The 19,933-nt window shown below is 40.7% G+C and overlaps 1 protein-coding gene across 1 annotated transcript in view; it reads right to left on the bottom strand.

Annotated features, from left to right (window-relative positions):
- Positions 1-15: 15 nt before the first annotated feature.
- The window catches only part of LOC148123801 (vomeronasal type-2 receptor 26-like), an 83,971-nt gene continuing 64,053 nt past the window's right edge, over positions 16-19,933 (bottom strand). The window contains exons 2-8 of the mRNA XM_087918734.1: positions 11,686-11,907; positions 11,315-11,555; positions 10,577-10,884; positions 8,812-9,606; positions 5,941-6,153; positions 2,168-2,294; positions 16-1,316 (exon numbers count right to left, since the gene is read on the bottom strand). Of these exons, the coding sequence (XP_087774860.1) occupies positions 406-1,316; positions 2,168-2,294; positions 5,941-6,153; positions 8,812-9,606; positions 10,577-10,884; positions 11,315-11,534 (2,574 nt within the window). The 5' untranslated portion in view covers positions 11,535-11,555; positions 11,686-11,907 and the 3' untranslated portion in view covers positions 16-405. The remainder of the gene's footprint in view (positions 1,317-2,167; positions 2,295-5,940; positions 6,154-8,811; positions 9,607-10,576; positions 10,885-11,314; positions 11,556-11,685; positions 11,908-19,933) is intronic.

Raw genomic sequence — 19,933 nt, forward strand, 5'->3', positions numbered from 1 at the left:
AAAAACATCGCATTTCATATCATTCCGGCATTTTTAGGGAGAGGATCAGGCAAACGGGCTGGTGTTTGGTTCCCACAGTTTCCTCCTGACCTCATTTCCTACTCATTCTCTCACACCCACCCACATGTTTAGCTGCTGTCAGTTGGAACAAGTACATCAATCATTTTTTATAAGGTGTCATGTTCAGTATCTGTTGCTGAACAGCTGAATTCCTCTCAATTTTACAGTGGTCTCTTTAGCAATATTTATTGAAAGGGGAGGGAACTACAAGAATTCCAGTCATTCAACAATTCCCCATTTTGAAACATACAGATATCATTTTCTTTGACTCCTGCATACTATCTAAATGGAAATCAAATAAAAGAAACATGAACAATTCTTCCACTATCATAATGATGCTATATCTCATGTTTTTACATTTGTTCTGGCTGTGAGATGCTCCTTTGTGTTCAGGTCTGGCCTCAGAAGGATAATGTAGCACTTGGGGATGAAGATGCAGACCAGCAGACCAGCACTGGAGGCCAGGATGGAGAAGACCTGCACAGCCACCATGTATTTCCCTTTGGTGCTCAGGTAGGTGGGCACAAAAGTCACCCAGACACTGCAGAAGACCAGCATGCTGAAGGTGATCAGCTTGGCTTCGTTGAAGGCCCCAGGCAGATTCCTGGCCAGGAAAGCCACTGTGAAGCAGATGGCAGCCAGGAAACCCATGCAACTGAGGGTGACGTAGAACATGACAACGGCCCCTTCGTTGCATTGCAGGATGATCTCTCCAGGCTGGGAGTGGAGGTCAGCGTCAGGGAAGGGGGGAGAAACTCCCAGCCAGATGGAGCAAATGAGAATTTGGACAGCAGAAGAGGAAAGGATGATGGAGTTGGCCAAGCTCTTCCCCAAACATCTCTTCACTCGGTTTCCTGGTTTTGTGGCCAGGAAAGCCAGCACCACTGTGATGGTTTTGGCCAAGAGAGAAGAAACAGCAACCGAGAAGATGATGCTGAAAACCGTTTGTCGGAGAAGGCAGGTGGCTTTCCTTGGTTGACCAATGAAGAGAGAAGAAGACAAGAAGCAAAGCAGGAGGGAGACCAGGAGGATGTAGGAGAGGTCCCGGTTGTTGGCTTTGACAAGGGGAGTTTCTCGGTATTTGATGAAGATGATTAAAACAAGGCTTGTGGTTAGGAACAAGAATAGGGCAATAGAGACCAGGATGATGCCCAGAAGTTCTTCATAAGACAGGAAGGTTATCACTTTGGGGATACATTGGACTCTTTCTTTATTTGGGTATTTATCATCTGGACACTTGGTGCATTTTTCTGTATCTGGGGAGGGGGGTGAAACCAACCACATATTTCTTTGTCCTTTGCATTTCAAGATATATTGTACATTCTTTGGCAACTAGTGATTATTGAGAGCATTTTCTGGGATGGATTTCTTAATATCTCCAGAGACAGAAAATAAGTGTACCACTTTTTAAAAAAATATACCTACGATATATTTTTGATAGGCTATGAAATTGAGTGAAGGCTTAGGACTTGAAAGATTTCCTTTGTAATGTTCAGAATATTGATAGGAACCTCCATTACTAAAGGTAAATAATGAATCAATTAATCTTTCTAGAGAAACGTATCTGTCAGGTGTCAATTCTTGTCATACTTGCCTCAGAGGATGCTGGCGGATCAAGTGACTGTTGCAAATAATTTGGAATGGCCATTGGAGCAGTGGTGATATGGGTGCAGCCAGATACAGGCATCACTATCCATGCCACTACATTGTGCATCTCATATATCAGCAATACCTTTTCAGTGTTCCTCAAAGGGAACCCATGTAGACTGCATTGCAATCCTCCTTTCAGGAGGTGGACCTAAAACCATTCTTCACACTTTAAGGAACTCAGAAGTAAAGGTGGAAGGAAGGACACATCCAAGCTAAAAAGAAGAAATATTTTCTCTGGCAGTAGTAAAGATTGTCCAATCTGCCACAGCCACCTCTCTCTATCCAGCCCTTCCTTCACAGTCTTTTTGTTCTTCTGTTTAGAGAAGAAATGGGGCATTTTGGAAATAAAGAAGAAACCAATTCAGCTTCAAAATGTGCTTTAATTCACACTTTCATGACAATGTTCTGGATGGATCCAGTTCCACCAGGCCTCCCATTTTCCTCTGGTGTCACCCACCTTTCTGAGTGGAGAAGGTCCCCTCTGGACAAGGAACACAGTCGTAGCAGCAAACTGGCTCTTCTTTTCGAGCCCTCTTGACAAATCCAGGACGACAACTTTCCACACATTCAGATTGAGGAAAGGACTGAGCAGAAAAAAAAAACAGGATTGCCAAAGGAAATGTGTTAGGACTCTCCGTCCATGGAAAATGGAGGTAAAAATGGATATTAGGCAAGATATTAGATATTAGCCTCCGGTCTTTACTTAAGTAAATACAAAATCTCTCACTATTTCCAAATGGTTGGAGATATAACTTCTGGAAGATTCTTCCTTTAGTTCCTTTCTTTTGCTTTTGGCATTTCACATTTCCAAAAAAAAAGGACTTTATTAAATAGAAAAGTCTGGAGAGATTGAACCAGTGGTGGGATTGTACTGGTTCTGTCTATTCTATAGAACCGGTTGTTATGATTCTCTGTAGTTCGGAGAGCTAGCAAATTGCACCACTGACTGGCCCCGCCCCTCTCTGCCTGCCCCTCCCCTCCGCTCCCAGTCAGTCCTTATTGTGCATGCGCAGCATCACCTGCAGCCTGCTTTTGCACACTCGCCAGGCCAGCCATTGCTGCATGCCTTCCGCTGTGGCCCTACCTGATCTCCCTGGGTGAGTGAGGTTCTGCAAGCTCTGGGGCCCAGTTACCTATCTGCCACTACCGGTCACCTTTAACCCCCCCCCAGCCCACTTGCCTTTTGTTGCCACCACCCACCACCCTCACCCCCAGGGCCACGGGAAGTCAGACCAACGAGAGAAAGGGGGATTGCCAGTTGGAGCTGCCCTCTCCTAGCAGAATTGGGACCATTGGGGTAGTCCTAGGGATTGGGTGAGTCGAGCCACAGCTCCTTGCCTTCGTAGCTCAGGGAATGGCCTTTTTGAGCAGGAGGAAGACTGCGGAGGGGGGATGTCTAACTGAGCATCTCCCCCGGTGTCTTCGCCGGATTATTTGGACACATACAAGCGAGCGCAGTTAAAGGCACTGCTGTCACATGTCAGCCCAGGCCTCACCCCGTGGCTCCGTAAAGCCAACACCCAAGAAGTGGGCGATCAGGTGAACCTGTGGTGCAATGCTCACTTGGATCTCAGCCGCTCCAGGCCGTCCGACCTCGAAGCCCCTCAGGAGCTGCCGTTCCCAGGTCTCTACTCGCCTGTGCTTGGCCGCCCCCTCTTCACCTTGATGAAGTGGCTGGCCCTGCCCCTCACCCTCCCCTCCCTCACCTGCCCTGAGAAGGTAAGGGTGATGGTGGGGGATAGCGAAGAGGCCGGATCCCTATCTTCCCGATTCTCTCTCCCACTCTGTGTGTGTGTGTGTGTGTGTGTGTGTGTGTGTGTGTGTGTGTGTGTGTCTCCCTCAAGCCAGCAAGCTCTCCTTGGCGCTCTTCGTTACTTCTTTCATTTCTTGTTTTTGGAATCCAGACTGGCTGAACAACGATCGCTATACCGTGGTGGAAGCGTCCCTTCAGGTGACACTTCTCCTCCTCCTCCTCCTCCTCCTCCTCTCATAACCGGTGGTTGTGGCAGGGCCGGGAGGGTGCATGCGCACGGGGAGATGCTCCTCAAGCAAATGCCAAAGCACAGCAAAACCGAGTATGGGGCGGGTGTCTGCTCAATTGAGGAGTGAGCATCTCCCCAAAGAACTGCACCCTCTTGAACCATCCACAGCTGCCGGGTGTGAGAGGAGGAGGAAGAGGAGGAGGAGGAGGGTCGCCCGAATGGATGCTTCCACCACGGTCTGGCAATCATTGTTCAGCCAGTCTGGATTCGAAAAAGAAGAAATGAAAGAAGTCGTGAAGAGCACCAAGGAGAGCTTGCTGGCTTGGCCCAGCCACAGCTTTGAGGGAGACACAAACACATTCACAGACACATACACACACAGAGAGAGGAGGGCGGAAATAGGGACCCGGCCGCTTCGCTATCCCCCACCGTCACCCTTACCTTCTCGCACTGCTCCATTTTGTGAACCATCTATGGTTGAGTATCTCCTTCAAACTGGTGAGAAACCCACAAGGGCTGGGGAATGTGTCACTAAGAGCTTCAGGTTTGTTTGCTCCTTGTGCCCAAACTAGCAAAGAAAAAAGGGAATTCTGTTGACCAGGGCCTGAATTCAGATGAATTTGAATCATGATTGGGTGGAGGTCCTTTTGGTCCCATTGGGAGAGAAGCTTCGTCCTGCTTGGGGAAAAGTGTCCCCTGAAAGGGCCGGTTCATAGTTGGGGAGGTTCTTAAAGAGACCAGACCTGGTCAGACTTACCCATGCCTCTCTTTTACACACACACACACACACACACACACACACACACACACACACACACACACACAGAGTGGGGGTGAGGGGAAAGACAGGGAAAGAGGCAGAGAGAGAGAGAGACACAGAGTGATACAGAGAGGGGAGAAAGAGAGAAAAAGAGGGAATGAGAGAGGAAAAGAGAGAAAACAGAAAGATAAAGAAAAGAGAGAAAGGAAGCAAAAGGAAGGAAAGGGATAGACAAAGATAGGGAGAGATGGAAGGAAAGAATAAAGAAAGAAAAAGAAAGGAAGAGACGGAGGGAGGAGAAAGTGAATGAGATATATGAATGGACAGATAAATACATGGAAGGAGGGAGGGAAGGAGATAGAAAAGAAAGGAGAGGAAGGAAGGACACAAACCCTGGCTTCAGAAGACTCTTTAAAGCAGCACAACAATCTAGGGCTGGCCTGCAAGGGATCTCAGAGGTCATTTAGTCCAACCCCCTTCTCCAGCAGGAGATCCTTACAGAATCAAAGAATAGCAGGGTTAGAAGTGTGTGTGTGTTTCTTTGTTTGTGTTTATGGTTGTCAAAACTCCAAAAACAGGTCAAGCAATTCTGGGGAGATCAGTCATAAATTAGAAAACTTGCTAAGCAACTGGTCATTAAGCAAGAACCAATTGTATTAGGTTTGCAAATCACCTGGCCACCTAGCCACGCCTACCCAGTCATATGGCCACCAAGCTACGCCCATAAATTAAGCCACGCCCACAGAAGTGGTTGTTACAAAATTTGAATCCCACCTCTGGATGGAACTAAGAAAAGATTTCAGCATTAAGTGATAACCAGCCGGTTCCTTCTCATGACCCCATTAACACGCATTTCTCCCCTCTTCTTACACCCATAATTTTAAGGTGTGATATCAGAACAATCTTGATAATTTCAGGTGAACTGAAAGCCTTGGAGCTGCTTCCTAGGAGCAGAAGGCCCATTGCTCCATCCCAGGGAGGGTGAAAGGGAGGCATGGAGAGCTCTGGCCAGGTCTGGCCTCCTTAAGAGCCTCCCAGATTATGGAGCTGCCCCTTCAGGGGACACTTTTCCCCAAGCAGGACGAGAAGAAGCTTCTTTCCTCCAATGGGGCCAAAAGGATCTCCGTCCAATCACGATTCAATCCCATCCGATACGGTCCAAGCCTGGATTCAGGCCCCGGTCAGCAGAATTGCCGCCTTCGTTGCTCTTCTGGGCACAAGGAGCAAACAACCAGAAGCTACTAGGGACACATTCCCCAGCCCTTGTGGGTTTCTCACCCGTTTGATGGAGACCCTTAATTGTACGTGGTCCACAAAATGGAACAATATCGAAGCCTCCCAAGCAGCCTAAGGGAAAAAATCTGGTTTCTACTGCCCAGATTCAATTCTCGGTGAAGGTCAACCACCTTTGGGGAATAGCATCAGCCCTCTTGAAATGGGACCTCAGGCTTTGGAAAACAGAGGAAAGACAGCAAAACTTTCTCCTACCTTGTTGAGCAACTTTAGCCGTGAAAGAGCATCTTGCCTGATAGAAAGTCTGTTTCTTTTAAAATACGCCAGAGTCTCTCTCTTGGGATCATCCCTGGGAAGAACCAAGAAGCCCCAAATGAACAGATCTGCTGCTACCTCTCCATTTGGGTCCATGTACAATTCAAAGTCTGAAATATTGACAAACTCATTCTTCTCCAGGAAAGGATGGAACTAGAATGGGAACATGCAGCAATTTTAAAAGCAGAAAACTTTGTTTATTATCCCAGATGCTTTTTCACATTTGAATCTTTCTTCTGTAGTTGTCTAATTTACACACATGCTTCATTAGGAAAATAGGTGTTACCACTATCTTACAAGTGAACGAAAAAAGTTCACAAAAAATTGTCGATCATATTTTGATATATAGATTTTGACAAAATATAGTTGAACAACAGAAAAAAGGAGATTTATGAACTCCCTGAAAGCAACAGGTTGCTTATCAGAAACACGGATTTCTGAAGAAGAAAATTGTCAGGGTCATCCTCTCCCAGGAAGCCCAGACAGGAAACCTGAGCTAGGCCCACTTCGCTGTAATGCTGCACTGACAGGATTTGGGGAGTCAGAAAGTACAAATCTCCCACTGACGCTTTTTTATGCAGCTGTAGGTGTCCTCCTCTTATCTGGTTCTTCCCCAGGCAGAATCTCTCCTCCACCCCCCAAAAGTCATTCCCTCCTATCACGGCCCTTTCTAAATGGGTTCTGGGAAAGGGGGGGATATAACTTATGTGCTCTATGCAAGTCATCCTCACATATTATTTCATTTCCCAAATACATTATGGAAATACTGCTGATATAACTCGATCTCAGGAAAGAATAACAAACAATTTTCTGATGTGATCAGAAACCCAGTTAAGTGAGGGGTGGATGGTATGATAATTAAGTGGATAAAAACTGATTTAAAAATGGTACTCAAATAATCTTTAGTTTCTTTTAATCTTTGTCATGAAAATCGGAAGATACAACATTTTGTCATTAAGTCATCAATTTTTCTATGTTGTCGTTAATATAATAGGGTTGATAAATTGCTATTATACAAGATTTATAACAAATCTCAGGCAAATATACTTTTATGTTATTTAAACATTAACAACTTTCCAGAAAATATTTCTGATTTTCTCCTAGAAACAAATGTATGACTAAAAAGCAGTAGAAAACTATCTGGGTTTTAGGATTTGATAAATTATACTGTCTCATATAAGAACATTAATAATGCACTGGATGAAGGATTGTGCCAAGCTTGATAAGTATATAAGGGAGCCAGTTTTGTCTTCTGGTGAAGCCTCCGAGGCAGAAACCAAGAGGCTGTGAGTTCAAGTCCCGCCTTGGTCGTGAAGCAGACTGGGGGATTTGGGGCCAGTCTCTCAGCCCAACTCAATTCACAGGGTTGTTGTTGTGGGGAAAATGAACACACAACTACTCACTGGTACTCAGCCCCCGTGGCTTCTGCAGGGAAGGGCTTTTAAGGATGGGGGATGAGTTAGTGCACTTTCTGAACTCAGACAAGGTCTCAAAGATCTGGAAATCCAACAAGATGGGGCTGCTCTTCCCAAGAATGATTATTTGAGCAGCCTTTAGAGCAATGAGATATTTATATCGAATAACCCTGCCAAAAGTCCAAAGGGAATTAACCTCCGAGAGCTGCAACAGAGTTCCCAGAGCCGTTTCAGGGGGCCGATACAAAGAAAGAGCGCCTGAGCTGAGACTGGGGCCCTGTGGACAAGGGGCCACTCGAACTGCCGCTCATGGCCTGCTATGCTGCATCTCCTATCAGGACTCAGGGATTCACTTTGTGACGCCTCTCCTAATAAAATATCCGGGAAATTCGGAACTCTTTTATGTGCAACTGCAGTTCTCAGATCAATAGGAGGAAGTTTCTCTGAATGGGGCCAAATTCTGTTCTGATGTAAAATGGATAGGTTGAAGGAGGAAGCTGTGTTGGAGACATTTGCCATCTTGAGTTATTTGTACATGAATATATGTTTATGAAAACAATCTCAAAATCGTACTTGACTGCAACCTGAAACTGAGTCTTGAGAGAAGACAAGGAGGAGATTATGAGAGCAGCTTCTCCAACTTGCAACATCTCTCAGTTGGACAAGGGAGGATTCAAGACTCTTCCAATGACGGAAAGAGGTGTTGGGAGTTAAAACCCTCCCTTCTCCTAGGAAAATGAAATATTTAGGATAGACTAAAATGGGAGAATATATTTCCCCTAAAAAGAAAAGTAAAAACTCAGAAAGCCTGAAACTCAGCCCCACCCCCACACTTGCTAATGGACCATTACTCTGGCCTAGGCCACTCTATTTTACATAACAAAGATCTACTCCAGGTAAAGCTATATAGGAATTGCCCAAAGCCATCACCATCATCCAGCCAGGCTCAACCAAGCCTGGGACTCAGGACAGCCTACAGAGTTGGCCCTGCATGGCCCCATGGGAGTCTGACAACCAATCAGAATACAAGCTCAAATATAAATCCCAACAGAGGGCATAAAACAGTTGCACTCTCAGCATCTCAACCCTTCTTTCCTCAACCAAGGCATGTGCTCCTGTCCACCATTAAACCATCTTCCAAGCACTCATCATGTTTCCAGCGTCTTTCTTCCCTGCTTGGAACTGAACCCAGAAGGAGATTTCTTCCAACAGAGGCTAGACAGAAACTTCAGATCTGCTCCCTGTTATTCCGGAGCGTCAGACAGGAGCAATTAGATGGTGCAAATCTGTTGACATTTTGCAGCACAAGAAGGTTGAGATGTTCCCCTCCTTCTCCTTTGGGTTACTTCTCCAAAAGGATCTCAGATGAATGGACCTCTATTGGGACCCCCCATACCTGCCATGGCTGCAGCCTCGGAGCCCCCAACCTCTTTTCTCCCTCCTTCCTCCCCCTCCTCGATCTGGAGGAATAAGCGGCATTCATGGCCTGGGCCAAAGTCTGAATGATACTGTAAGAATGACTGTCATTTATGATCTGTTTCCTGTTTCTTTTCTCCTGGGTCTCCAGTGGGGCTTTCTGGGTGCATCTTCTGCGGCCTTTGACAGAAAAGACGTGCTTGGAAAGGGAACAGTGGAAATAAAGATCTTGAAACTGATCTTCCACAAAGAAATAAGGTTCAAAGGCAGCATTTGTTGGTCTTATTTTATTCAGATAACCAAAGTTCCAAATACTATGGATATATTTGAGACGTATGTCCTTCTTTATCATATCCCATGCAACACTTGTGAGGATCCAGACTTTCCCTTCAATGGGTCCTGGCAAATGCATAAGTGCTTCATGGAAAGGAATAATTCTCTCCCAGATTGGAGTAAATTCCATAAAGTGAACAAAGACGTTGATTTGTCTCCAGGTAGAAAGGGCCGCCCTGAGGGGGGCTGTTTGTGTAGTTTTTGAAAATTGTTGTGATATAACCACACAAATTCCATTCCTGACAAGCATCGGAGGGAAAGTCCTCATGAAATTCTCTCCATTCTCTGTGTCTGAAGCAAAGAGGCCAATCAGGGTCCATCTGAAATGGAGGAGCAGCTGGATGATTGCTGGGTACTGGAATCCTTCTTTGGGGAGCATCTGGTGGAAAAAGGGGAATCTCCTTTTATCACTCAGAGCCTCTGAAGGAATTAGAGCAGTGATCTGAAAAAGCAATGAAGAATGCTGTGTTATAATGTGGTCCAGATCAACTCCAAAATATTAGTTACTGACAAACCCAATTTTGTTCTGATGAACATATCAGAACAGTTTGTTCCTTAGTCACGGATTAAATATTTAAGACAGTTAAATATTTAACAAGATTGTCTATAAAAATGGAACGCAAAATCATATTAAATAAAAAACTATTAAAAATGCAATGTGAATTTCTGTGTCACCCCTACAATTCCAATTATTAGATTCAAATGAGCAGATGTCAGATACGATGTTTGGATCTAAGATATAGGGCAGTTTTATGTGCTATTTCTGAGTACTGAACCTTCTTTCTCAGCTTCTATATCCCAAATTCTTTGTGGAACAATTTTTCAGCTTCTTCTCCAGATGTACAAGAGACTAAGAGACCGCAACTCCTAACACAAATTGTCAGTTGTAAAATCCAATAAGTCTTTAATTGAAATTTTGCCTGTTTTGGGACTCGCTTTAATTTTAAACCAATAATTATATACCTTGAATTTATACAAAGTAGAAATGTTATAAATTCATAACTTACTGTATCTCTGAGGGCAGGAGCTGAACTCCTTTTATCCACCCCAAAGATCCTCTTCAGATCCTGTGATCTCAATAATTTTTTATACATAGACAGGACTCTTGCCAACTTGATTCCAATTGGATAAGGCAGATATTATTGATATGTGAAAATGAACATGCTAATGGAGGATCTCAAAACCTGGATAGTTTTTCAATAGGTGAATATTCAGTAGAATATCCTCTATAAGGACCTTATGGCTCTTCAGGCCTTTAATGGTGAACTTGAAGATGAACATAATAGGCTAAGACATAGTTGTTATGTTCCCTAATATTCTGAAAAACAGTTCTTGAATTCTATTAAGATATTAGATCTGTTGTTCATTTCCACCACCCCACTCACCTTAGATAGAGAAAAACACACACAAACCTGTGGGACTTTGTAGGTGCCTCCTAATGTTGACATCTGGATGGAGATGGCCCTGGAAGCTACATCAATCAGAGCCAGGAGGTTGTCCTTCCTCCCACAGCCGTAGTTGGGGACATTGGATTCTCCAGTGGAGAGAATGTCCAGCAAGGCATCTGAAGTGCGTAAAGGGCTCAAATGGTTGTCATGGATGTTGTAGCCCAGGGTGAGATTGTGCAGGAGCTGGGAATTCTTGTGGACCATTTGAACAAGAAAAATTGATCTTAGGGTATTTACTAGAGCAGAACTCTCCCTATTGTAAAAACAATATTCATGTTATTATATTCAATAGCAACAACAAATATTTTTAAAATATATAATCCTTCACAAACCTACTAAGCCTTAGGCCAACATTGATCCAAATCGAATGATCAATTATGCAAATGAGAGAGGCAACTAAAATTGTTTCAATTGCTACTTAAACAAAGGTCATTATTCAAGTGATGAACTCAGGAATGAACTGAGAAAGGAAAATCATCTGGATTTCATTCAGGTCCCTTTAAAACTCCATCTTTGGATTTTACTCTCTTCCACAAAGTAAGGCAAAAGAGGGAAACCGTGGAAATAAAAATCATTCAGGAAATTAGACAGGTCCTGAGGTACAAAAATAAATGACATAAGAAGAAAAGGAGAGTGTGAGAATTGCACATGGAGGGAGTGCAACTCTGTCACCCTGCATGACTTACGAAGAAGAAGGAGAAGGTATGGAAGGAGGGCTGTTGAAAGACCACATTATAGGCGACACATATTGTTCAGATGTGACCACACCAATGAGATGGTCTCCAGGCCTGTAAAAGCTCCATGGATTGTAGCCATCCTGGTGCTCCAAACTCAATGGGCATTTCCTTCTCAGCTTCCCACAGACTGATGGGGACACCAGCAGCATCAGAAGCAGAACCAGGAGGTCCATCATTCGTGGCATGAATCAATCCACTTCCTGTTTCTAACACAAACAACAGAAACAGTTGGAGAAATGCAAAGACTCTGAGAAGTGCCAGTGGCTTTCCTGATCTAAACAGAGAATCACTCAGTTTCATCTGCAAAGGAGAGAAAGGTGCAATCAAGGCCTGTACCTGTCCCAAAACTTGGTCCCAGAGAGCTTCACCCAAGGAATTTATCCTTTTCTGATACAAGATCCTTTGCATGTGGCTTCAGTCTAATGCCTGCATCAAAGTCAAAAACTGGAGATTTAGCATCACAGGTCTCAAAGGCCCAGATAGTCATAATTATAGCAAGAAGCAACTTCTCCTCTTGGGATCCTGAACTTTTTCTGGGCTCCATCTGCAGAGGAGAGGCTGGAATAAAAGATGTTAGTAAAAATTATAGATACACCCCTGGGATCATTGTTCTGTTGTGGTTGTGGTCCTTCCTCCCAGTCAGGGCAAGTCCAGAAAGTGATGCTGGGGAAGAGAATTCAGCACCCAGGGAATTGACTTCTGCTGTCCTTCAACATGGCCTCTTGTCTCCAGAGATTGCTGGGGAAAGTCACTCAGAGCTATGGAGTTTGGTGCCATTTCTAAGTTAATGCCATTTAACTGTAGTGTTGTCTGTCTTCTAATGACAATCGGCACCCTTGAACTCTGCCCAAGGTTAAGAGTAGACCCTGTTTGGAATTCTGTTTTATGTCATAATCCCATATATTGATCTTAATTGCAGTCGGTTTTAAAATTGCTTGTGCCTGAAGTGAAATTTCATTTCCCATCTTTTCTAGCAATATTAATTTGGGGATAAGAGCTCATTAAGAAGCAGGAAAGTAACAACTTGTGGACTAGATTGTTGGGTAAATAGGGAGAAAGTTATAGAATGGATGGAAATTTTTATTTTTATTTTCTCGTCATTCCTGTCTTATCTTACAATCTTCCTATAATACACCAAGATTCTTTACATTGCGATGTTTCTTAGTTTTTTAAATAAAGAATGGACTGTAAAGTCTGCAGCTGAGATCTATCAATCCAAATCTGTCTGTCTGTCTGTCCGTCCATCCATCCATCCATCCATCCATCCATCCATCCATCCATCCATCCATCCATCCATCCATCCATCCAATTTACTGGCCACCATCTTATCACAGGGATGATTTCTGGAGATCTGGTGGCTCTTCCTCTGTTGTGGGGATCTTCTATTGGGGGGGAGGGACCCCTCTGACCTTTCCAATTTCTGGGGCTGAGACTTTCTATACCAGAAAACCTCCAAGGGGTTTGAAGGTGTGTTGGAACTCCTTTGTTCCTGGTTTATTTGGATCCGTTGTTCAGGGAGGATGTTTCTTCACTGGGGGGGACATTAATATGGGCTTCTTGGCCCAGAAGGGGGAACTGTGGGGGGCTGAGTGAGGGGGGGAACTGAAGGGGCAGGCAGGTCCATCCTGTCAGGGAGGGGCAGAGTAAGGCCCGTATCCCAGGTCCACCGCTTGGAAGTTCTCCCCCTGAACCTCCCTCAAATTCTGCTCTCAGGGCCGGCAGACCAGATCCTGGGTGGCTCCAGGTTCAAGCTGTGGCTTTTCAGGGCCAGGTTGATGTGCGATGAGACTCTTTTCTCCTCCAGGAGGTTCCCAGCTGTGTCTGACGGAAGCCGGGTGAGGCCCAGAGGGGAGGAAGCCCCTCCTGGGTCAGGAATGAGCCCACCCCAACTTCTGGGTTTGTCCAAGGGAGACCCCAGAGGAGGGGAGGAAGGGGGGGCTGTGATCATCCAGGGTTTCTCACAGGCCCTGAGGAGGCTCCATGTGGACCTCTGGCTTCTCTCTGGGGGGCTGCGAGGACCCCGGCCTGGTCAAGCGTGTTGTGTGAACGGGATCCTCGCCAGAAGAAAAGGGTACCCAACACAGGGAGTCCTCAACCTACGACCACAACTGAGCCCAACATTTCTGTCATTGCAGGAGACATCTGCCAAGTGAGTTTTGCCCCTTTTTATGACCTTTCCTGCCACAGTCATTAAGTGAATCATTGCGGTTAATAAATGAAGAACCCGGTTGTTAAGCGAATCTGACTTTGCTTGTCAGAAGGTCGCAAAATGGGACTACGTGACTTGGGACACAGCCATAATGGTCGTAAACGTGAAATTGTGGCCAAGCACCTGAATTCTTTTTTTTTTTGAATAATTTTTTTTTAATAACAAACATAAGCATACATAACAAAATTAACATAAACATAACACAAAAAACATAAAAATATCCTTCTTCATAAATTTACATACCGTGCATCGATTAGTTTACCACTTTTTTTGTGCATCCATTTCCTAGTCACTAGTATAATTATATTACATAATAGCTCATATTATCAATCAATAATTGGATAGCCTAATATCATCACTAAAAAAAATCATTTATAATTTTATTAATTCATATTTTAATGAGATAACTATAATTTGCTTAATTTATTTTGCAATAAATCATAAGATCATACCAAATCTACCTTGATAATGTTTTATAAAGATAATATCAAGAAGAAGAAAAAAAAATTTTTTTATGCTAAATCAAATATTCTATCATTATGTTTTATTATCTAACCATTGATAAAAAAGATCCCAAACTTCATAAAATTGTTTATCTTCTTGTTCTCTGATTTCAAATGTCAATTTACTCATTTCAGCACAATCCAATATTTTCTTAATAATTTCTTCTTCTGATGGAGTTTTCTCACTCTTCCAGTTCTTAGCAAATACAATCCTAGCCGCTGTTAATATATTTACAATCAAATACTTCAAATGTTTATTATATATATCAGGTAAGATTCCCAATAAAAAAATCTCTGGTTTCAAGTCTATATGTGTCTTTATCATTTTTTCCAAACATATGCGGATTTTAGTCCAATATTTTCTGGCGTCCTCACAAGTCCACCACATATGGTAGTATGAGCCAGGTATCTGATGACATTTCCAACATTTTTCAGATTTGTTCTTAAACATTCTTGCAATTCTTGTCGGGGGGAAATGCCACCTGTAAAACATCTTATACAAGTTTTCTTTATAAGCTGTTGACATTGTCATTTTATAATTTTGAGACCACAATTTTTCCCATTTCTCCAAATCAATCCCATATCTAAAATTCTTCCCCCAAACAATCATCGTTTCTTTAACTTGTTCCTCCTCTAATAAAATTTCCAACAAATAAGTGTATAATTTTTTAATCATTTTTTCATCAGTACCTGTCAAGATCCTGTCTAAATCAGTCAATTTATCATAAAATCCCTCCGCTTTAGAATCTATAAGATACCTTGAATGTATTTGCGCATATGAAAACCAATTCATCTTTATGCCTTGTTCTTCTAGTTTTTCCATTGTTTTAAGTTCACTCTTTTCATCCAATATTTCCCCATATCTAATTTTTTGTTCCTTCTCATATATTATAGGATAAGAAAAGGCTTCAATAGTTGATAACCAGACTGGGATTTTCAAATAACATTTTCTCTTAATTTTCTCCCAATTCAACCATAAAGACTCCCTTATGTAATGCCTTCTAAAATAGCCCTGCGATTTAGTTCCCTTATACCACAGAAAAGCATGCCATCCCAGTAATAAATCATGCCCCTCTAGTGTCAACAATCTAGTCTTTTTTAATGTTATCCAATCCTTAACCCACATTAAATTTGCCGCTTGGTAATACAACTCCCAATTCGGAAGGCCAAAACCTCCTCTAATTCTAGCATCTTGCAGAAGTTTTAATTTTATTCTGGCTTTCTTACCTTGCCATATAAACTTCAACACAATTTTATTTAAATCTTCAAAGTAATCTTTACCAAGCCTAATTGGTATGGTTTGGAATAAATATAAAATTCTGGGTAAAATATTCATCTTGATTGTTGAGATTCTACCTATCAATGACAGTTGTAGATTTTCCCATTTTTTCAAATCAGATGCTATCTGTTGTTTAAGTTTGATATAGTTATTCTCTTTCAATGTAGTACATCTTGACGTCAAATATATCCCCAGATATTTAACCTTATTCGTAACTTGAATTTTCAATAAATCTGCCAGTTCATCTCTGTTTTAGTAACATATTCTTTGTCAAGATCTTTGTTTTATCTTTGTTTATTTTCAAGCCGGCCATCTCACCATAAATCTCTATCTTTTCCAGTAGCTTTAAAGCTGTTCCTAGAGGATCTTCCAAAATAAAAACCAAGTCATCCGCAAAGGCTTGCAATTTAAATTCCTCCTTCTTAATTTTCATTCCTTTTATATTTGGATCCTCTCTAATGTTTCTATTCAGCACTTCCAAAGTCAATACAAATAACAAAGGTGATAATGGGCAACCTTGTCTTGTGCCTTTTCTTATATTAATAGAATCTGTAAAATCTCCCTCTATCATCACTCTCGCCGTTTGTTTGTCATATATGGCTTCTATTGCTTGAATAAATTTTTTAGCAAAGCCCATCTGTTCAAATAACAAAAACATGAATCTCCAATTCACATTATCAAATGCTTTTTGGGCATCTAAAATACCAAAGCCATTTGTTTTTCAGGGTGTGCCTCGTAATATTCCAAAGTGTCCAGAATTACCCTCATATTATCCCTAATTTGTCTCCTTGGCAGGAATCCATTCTGGTCAGGATGAATAAAGTTATTTAGGTATCTTTTGAGCCTTTCTGCCAAGATGGAAGCAAAGATTTTGTAATCTGCATTCAGTAAAGAAATAGGTCTATAGTTCTTAATTTGTGATGGATCGGCCCCTTCTTTTGGAATAAGTGTGATATAAGCTTCTGACCATGTTTTGGGTATTTTCTTGTTTAACATGGCTTCATTCATAACTTCTAACAATGGAGTGCTCACCGATTCTTGTAATGTTTTATAAAATTCTGCCAGGAGCCCATCTGGGCCTGGTGCTTTTCCATTATTCTGCCTATTAAATGCTTCCGTTAGTTCCATCATTGTTATGGTACTTTCTAACATTTTTTCAGTCTCTTCAGATATCTTGGGTAGGTTAGCATTTTGTAGATAAAGCTTAATTCTTTCCTCATCAAAATCCTCCTGTTTATATAATTTATAAAAGTCTTGGATAATTATCTTTTTCTCCTTATTACCATAACACATTTGGCCTTGATCATCTATTAACTGTACTATTCTCCTAGATTCTTTCTCCTTTCTCAGTTTGTATGCTAGCCATCTACCTGGTTTATTTGCATCTTCAAAATAGTTCTGTTTAGCACTTCTAATTTTTTGTGCCAATTCCTCTTTCTCCGCCTGACCCATCTTATGTTTAATTATATCCATTTTGAATTTAATATCTTTTTTCTGTGGCATATTCTGCAATTCTTTTTCCAGTTTTTTATAATCATCTTCTAAAGCTTTAATAGTTTGCCTCTTCCTAATATTCTTTTTCTTTGTATAATCCATTATTAATCCTCTCGCATATGCCTTCATTGTATCCCAAACATTCTGCATTGAAGTATCTTCTTTTTTATTTTCACTGAAAAAGAAAGCCAATTCTTTGCCCATCCATTGTGTAAAGTCTTTTTCCTTTAAGATAGCGTTGTTTAATGTCCATCTAGATCTTCTTCTTTGTCCTTTCCATTTAATTGTCATAGGGTTATGGTCTGCCCATATACCCGTTTCTATATTTATTTCTTGAATGTTAGATATTAGTTCTGATAAGGTCCAAATCATATCTATTCTGGACCATGATAAATGTCTATTTGAATAAAAAGTATATTGCTGCATTTTACCATTTCTTTCTCTCCATATATCTTTTAAATTTAATTCATCTACCATTTTAAAAAAGGATTTAGGGAGAGTCTTTCTATTTTGTTTTAATGCTGTCGCTGTATAGTCCAATTTATTATCTACAATTCCATTAAAATCTCCCATCATAATTATATTGACATGGTCCAGTCCAATTGATTTCATATGTAACTTTTTATAAAATTCTTCTTGTTTATCATTCGGAGCATAAATTGCAACAAGTATTATTTTTATATTGTTACCCACTATTTCAACCATTAATACTCTTCCATCTTCATCAGTATAAACCAATTTTGCTGCAATAGTTTCTTTAATGTACAGGACCACTCCTCTTTTCTTACAGTTAGTCAAGGAAGTAAAAATTTTCCCCAGTTTTGGTCTCACCAATAATCATTGATGTTGTTTTTTAATATGCACTTCTTGTAGGCAAATTATATCAAATTTTGACTTCTCTAATTTATGAAAGATTTTTCTTCTTTTAATAGCTGAGTTCAATCCATTTATATTCATAGAAATCAATTTTTTTTTCCTCCATGGTTATGTTTTATATTTAGGTCTAACAGTTCTTGTAGATCTTACTTCACGTTGTTCTTTGGTCTCCATTTGTCCACCTACTGCACCTTCTTCTTTCCCCATTCTCATCTGGTCTTCTTGAGGCTCAATTGAAATGGTCTCTTTTTCTGTCTCTATTTCTCTTCTTCCAAAAAATTCATTGTAGAATATTTCTGCTTTCTCAATTGAGTCGATTCTGTGTCTCTGTTCTTGCCATATAAACATTAATCCTTCCGGGATCAACCATCTATAATTCACGTCTTTTTCCAATAACTTTTTGGTCAAAAATCGATATTCTCTTCTCATCTCTCTCACTCTTCTGGGCACTTGTTTTAAAACCATAATCTCTTTACCTTTATATTTCAACCCCTTATCTCTTGCGACTTGTAATATTTGTGCTTTAATAGTCTTTTTAGTAAATCTGACATGGATCTCCCTTGGTAGCTTATTCCTCATCGCATATCTTGTGAAAACATGATATATCTCATCTACTCCATCCATCATCTTTTCCTCTGTTATCTCCAAAGCTCCAGCCAGAATTTCTATCATTACAGCCACCAAATCTTGTCCTTTTTCTTCCTCAATATTTTGAAATCTGAGATAGAATTCTGACCTATCCATTTCCCACTTCAATATCCCAGTTATATCTTGTTGCACCGTTGTTAATTTGCTAACAATATTTCCAATTGTCTCATCTCTTTGTTTATCTTTCTCCTCAATTTTTGGGAGTCTCTCCTCCTGTTTCGCCATCATTTGTTGGAAATTTTCAATTTTTTCATCAGTCTTTGCAATTCTTTGTTCAATACTCTCTGTTCTTTGATCAATACTTGTTTTGAGTTCTTGTATTCCTTGTATAATCGTCGCTAGATCCATTTGTACTTTATCTTGCTTCGCCATTATTGATAGTCGTCCTCCAGTTGATGGAGAAGCAGGAGCAGAAGTTGAACTGCCAGAAGGTAAAGTTTTCTTACTCATTTGAATAACTCAGGATCTTTAAGCTCCTTTAATCCAATTAATAGGGTAGCCAATTATAATCCAGTTGGGAAGAAGAAAAACATTTAAAAAAAGCCAGTAAGAAATAAAGAATCCAGGATTAAAAAGAGAAGGAGAAAAAGAAGATTAAAAAGAAAAAGGAGGAGATTCTTCAGGTTCTTCTAAACCTTAATCCTATTGTAGAATAGTCAATTATGATTCAAAAATAAAAATTAAGAATAGTAAAAAAGAAAAAGAGAGTAAGACCCAATAATATTAAAAAGCAATGATCAAAAAAAAGAAGAGGAAAAAGAAAGAATTCTTCAGGTTCTTCACACCTTAGTCCAATTATATGGTCTCAAAAAATAAAAAAAAATAACCATAAAAATAAATAAGAAATGAAAATAGAAAAGGCAAAAATCCCAATAAGCAAAAAGAAAAAGGAAAACTATTCTGAGGCTTTCCCTTTAAAAAAAAAAAAAAGTAAATTAAAAATAAAGTCAAACAAAAGAAAAAGAAAATAGATATACAAATATCACAAAATACTGTGGGATTGAAGAGGAGGGATGAAACAGCTAAAAGAAGATAAGAAAGAAAGCACACTGCATCTTATTTAGTTATCCAAGGCTCTTATTATGGCTTCTCCACAAATTCCAAAGCCAAACTTCAAGTACTCAATTAATAATAGAAGTTCCAAAGAACACCTGTTAAAACATTCTCCAGTGTTCTTCCCTCTATCTAATCAAGTTCCAGTGTCCTTGAGAAAGGATTCCTTCACAGCTCTTTCAACTTCCAATAAAGTATCTTCAAGCCTCTAGTTGGCAGTGTTACAAAGTTTCTTTAATCCACTCCCCCTTCCTTCCCAAAAAAGCCTAATTAAAAAAAGGGAAATATACATGTATATATATGTATTTAAGAAAAAAAATTACTAAAGGGAGCCTCTGTTCTAAAAAAAAAAAAACTATTAACAGTCAAGAGGGGGGAAAAAGAAAGAAAAATTAGGTGAATATAAAAGGAAAAACCAGTCTAGTTACAGTTACTAGATCACAGTGGAAGTTCAATGAAAGCAAAAGTAAAAGTAAAAAGCCAAGCCTCAATTTGACACTCTTTTTAAGAAATCGCCGCTAA

The sequence above is a fragment of the Pseudonaja textilis genome, unplaced genomic scaffold, assembly GCF_049901715.1.
Source record: "Pseudonaja textilis isolate UNSWEBS1 unplaced genomic scaffold, rPseTex1.2 PTEXCTG38, whole genome shotgun sequence".
In the NCBI taxonomy this organism is placed as follows: Eukaryota; Metazoa; Chordata; class Lepidosauria; order Squamata; family Elapidae; genus Pseudonaja; species Pseudonaja textilis.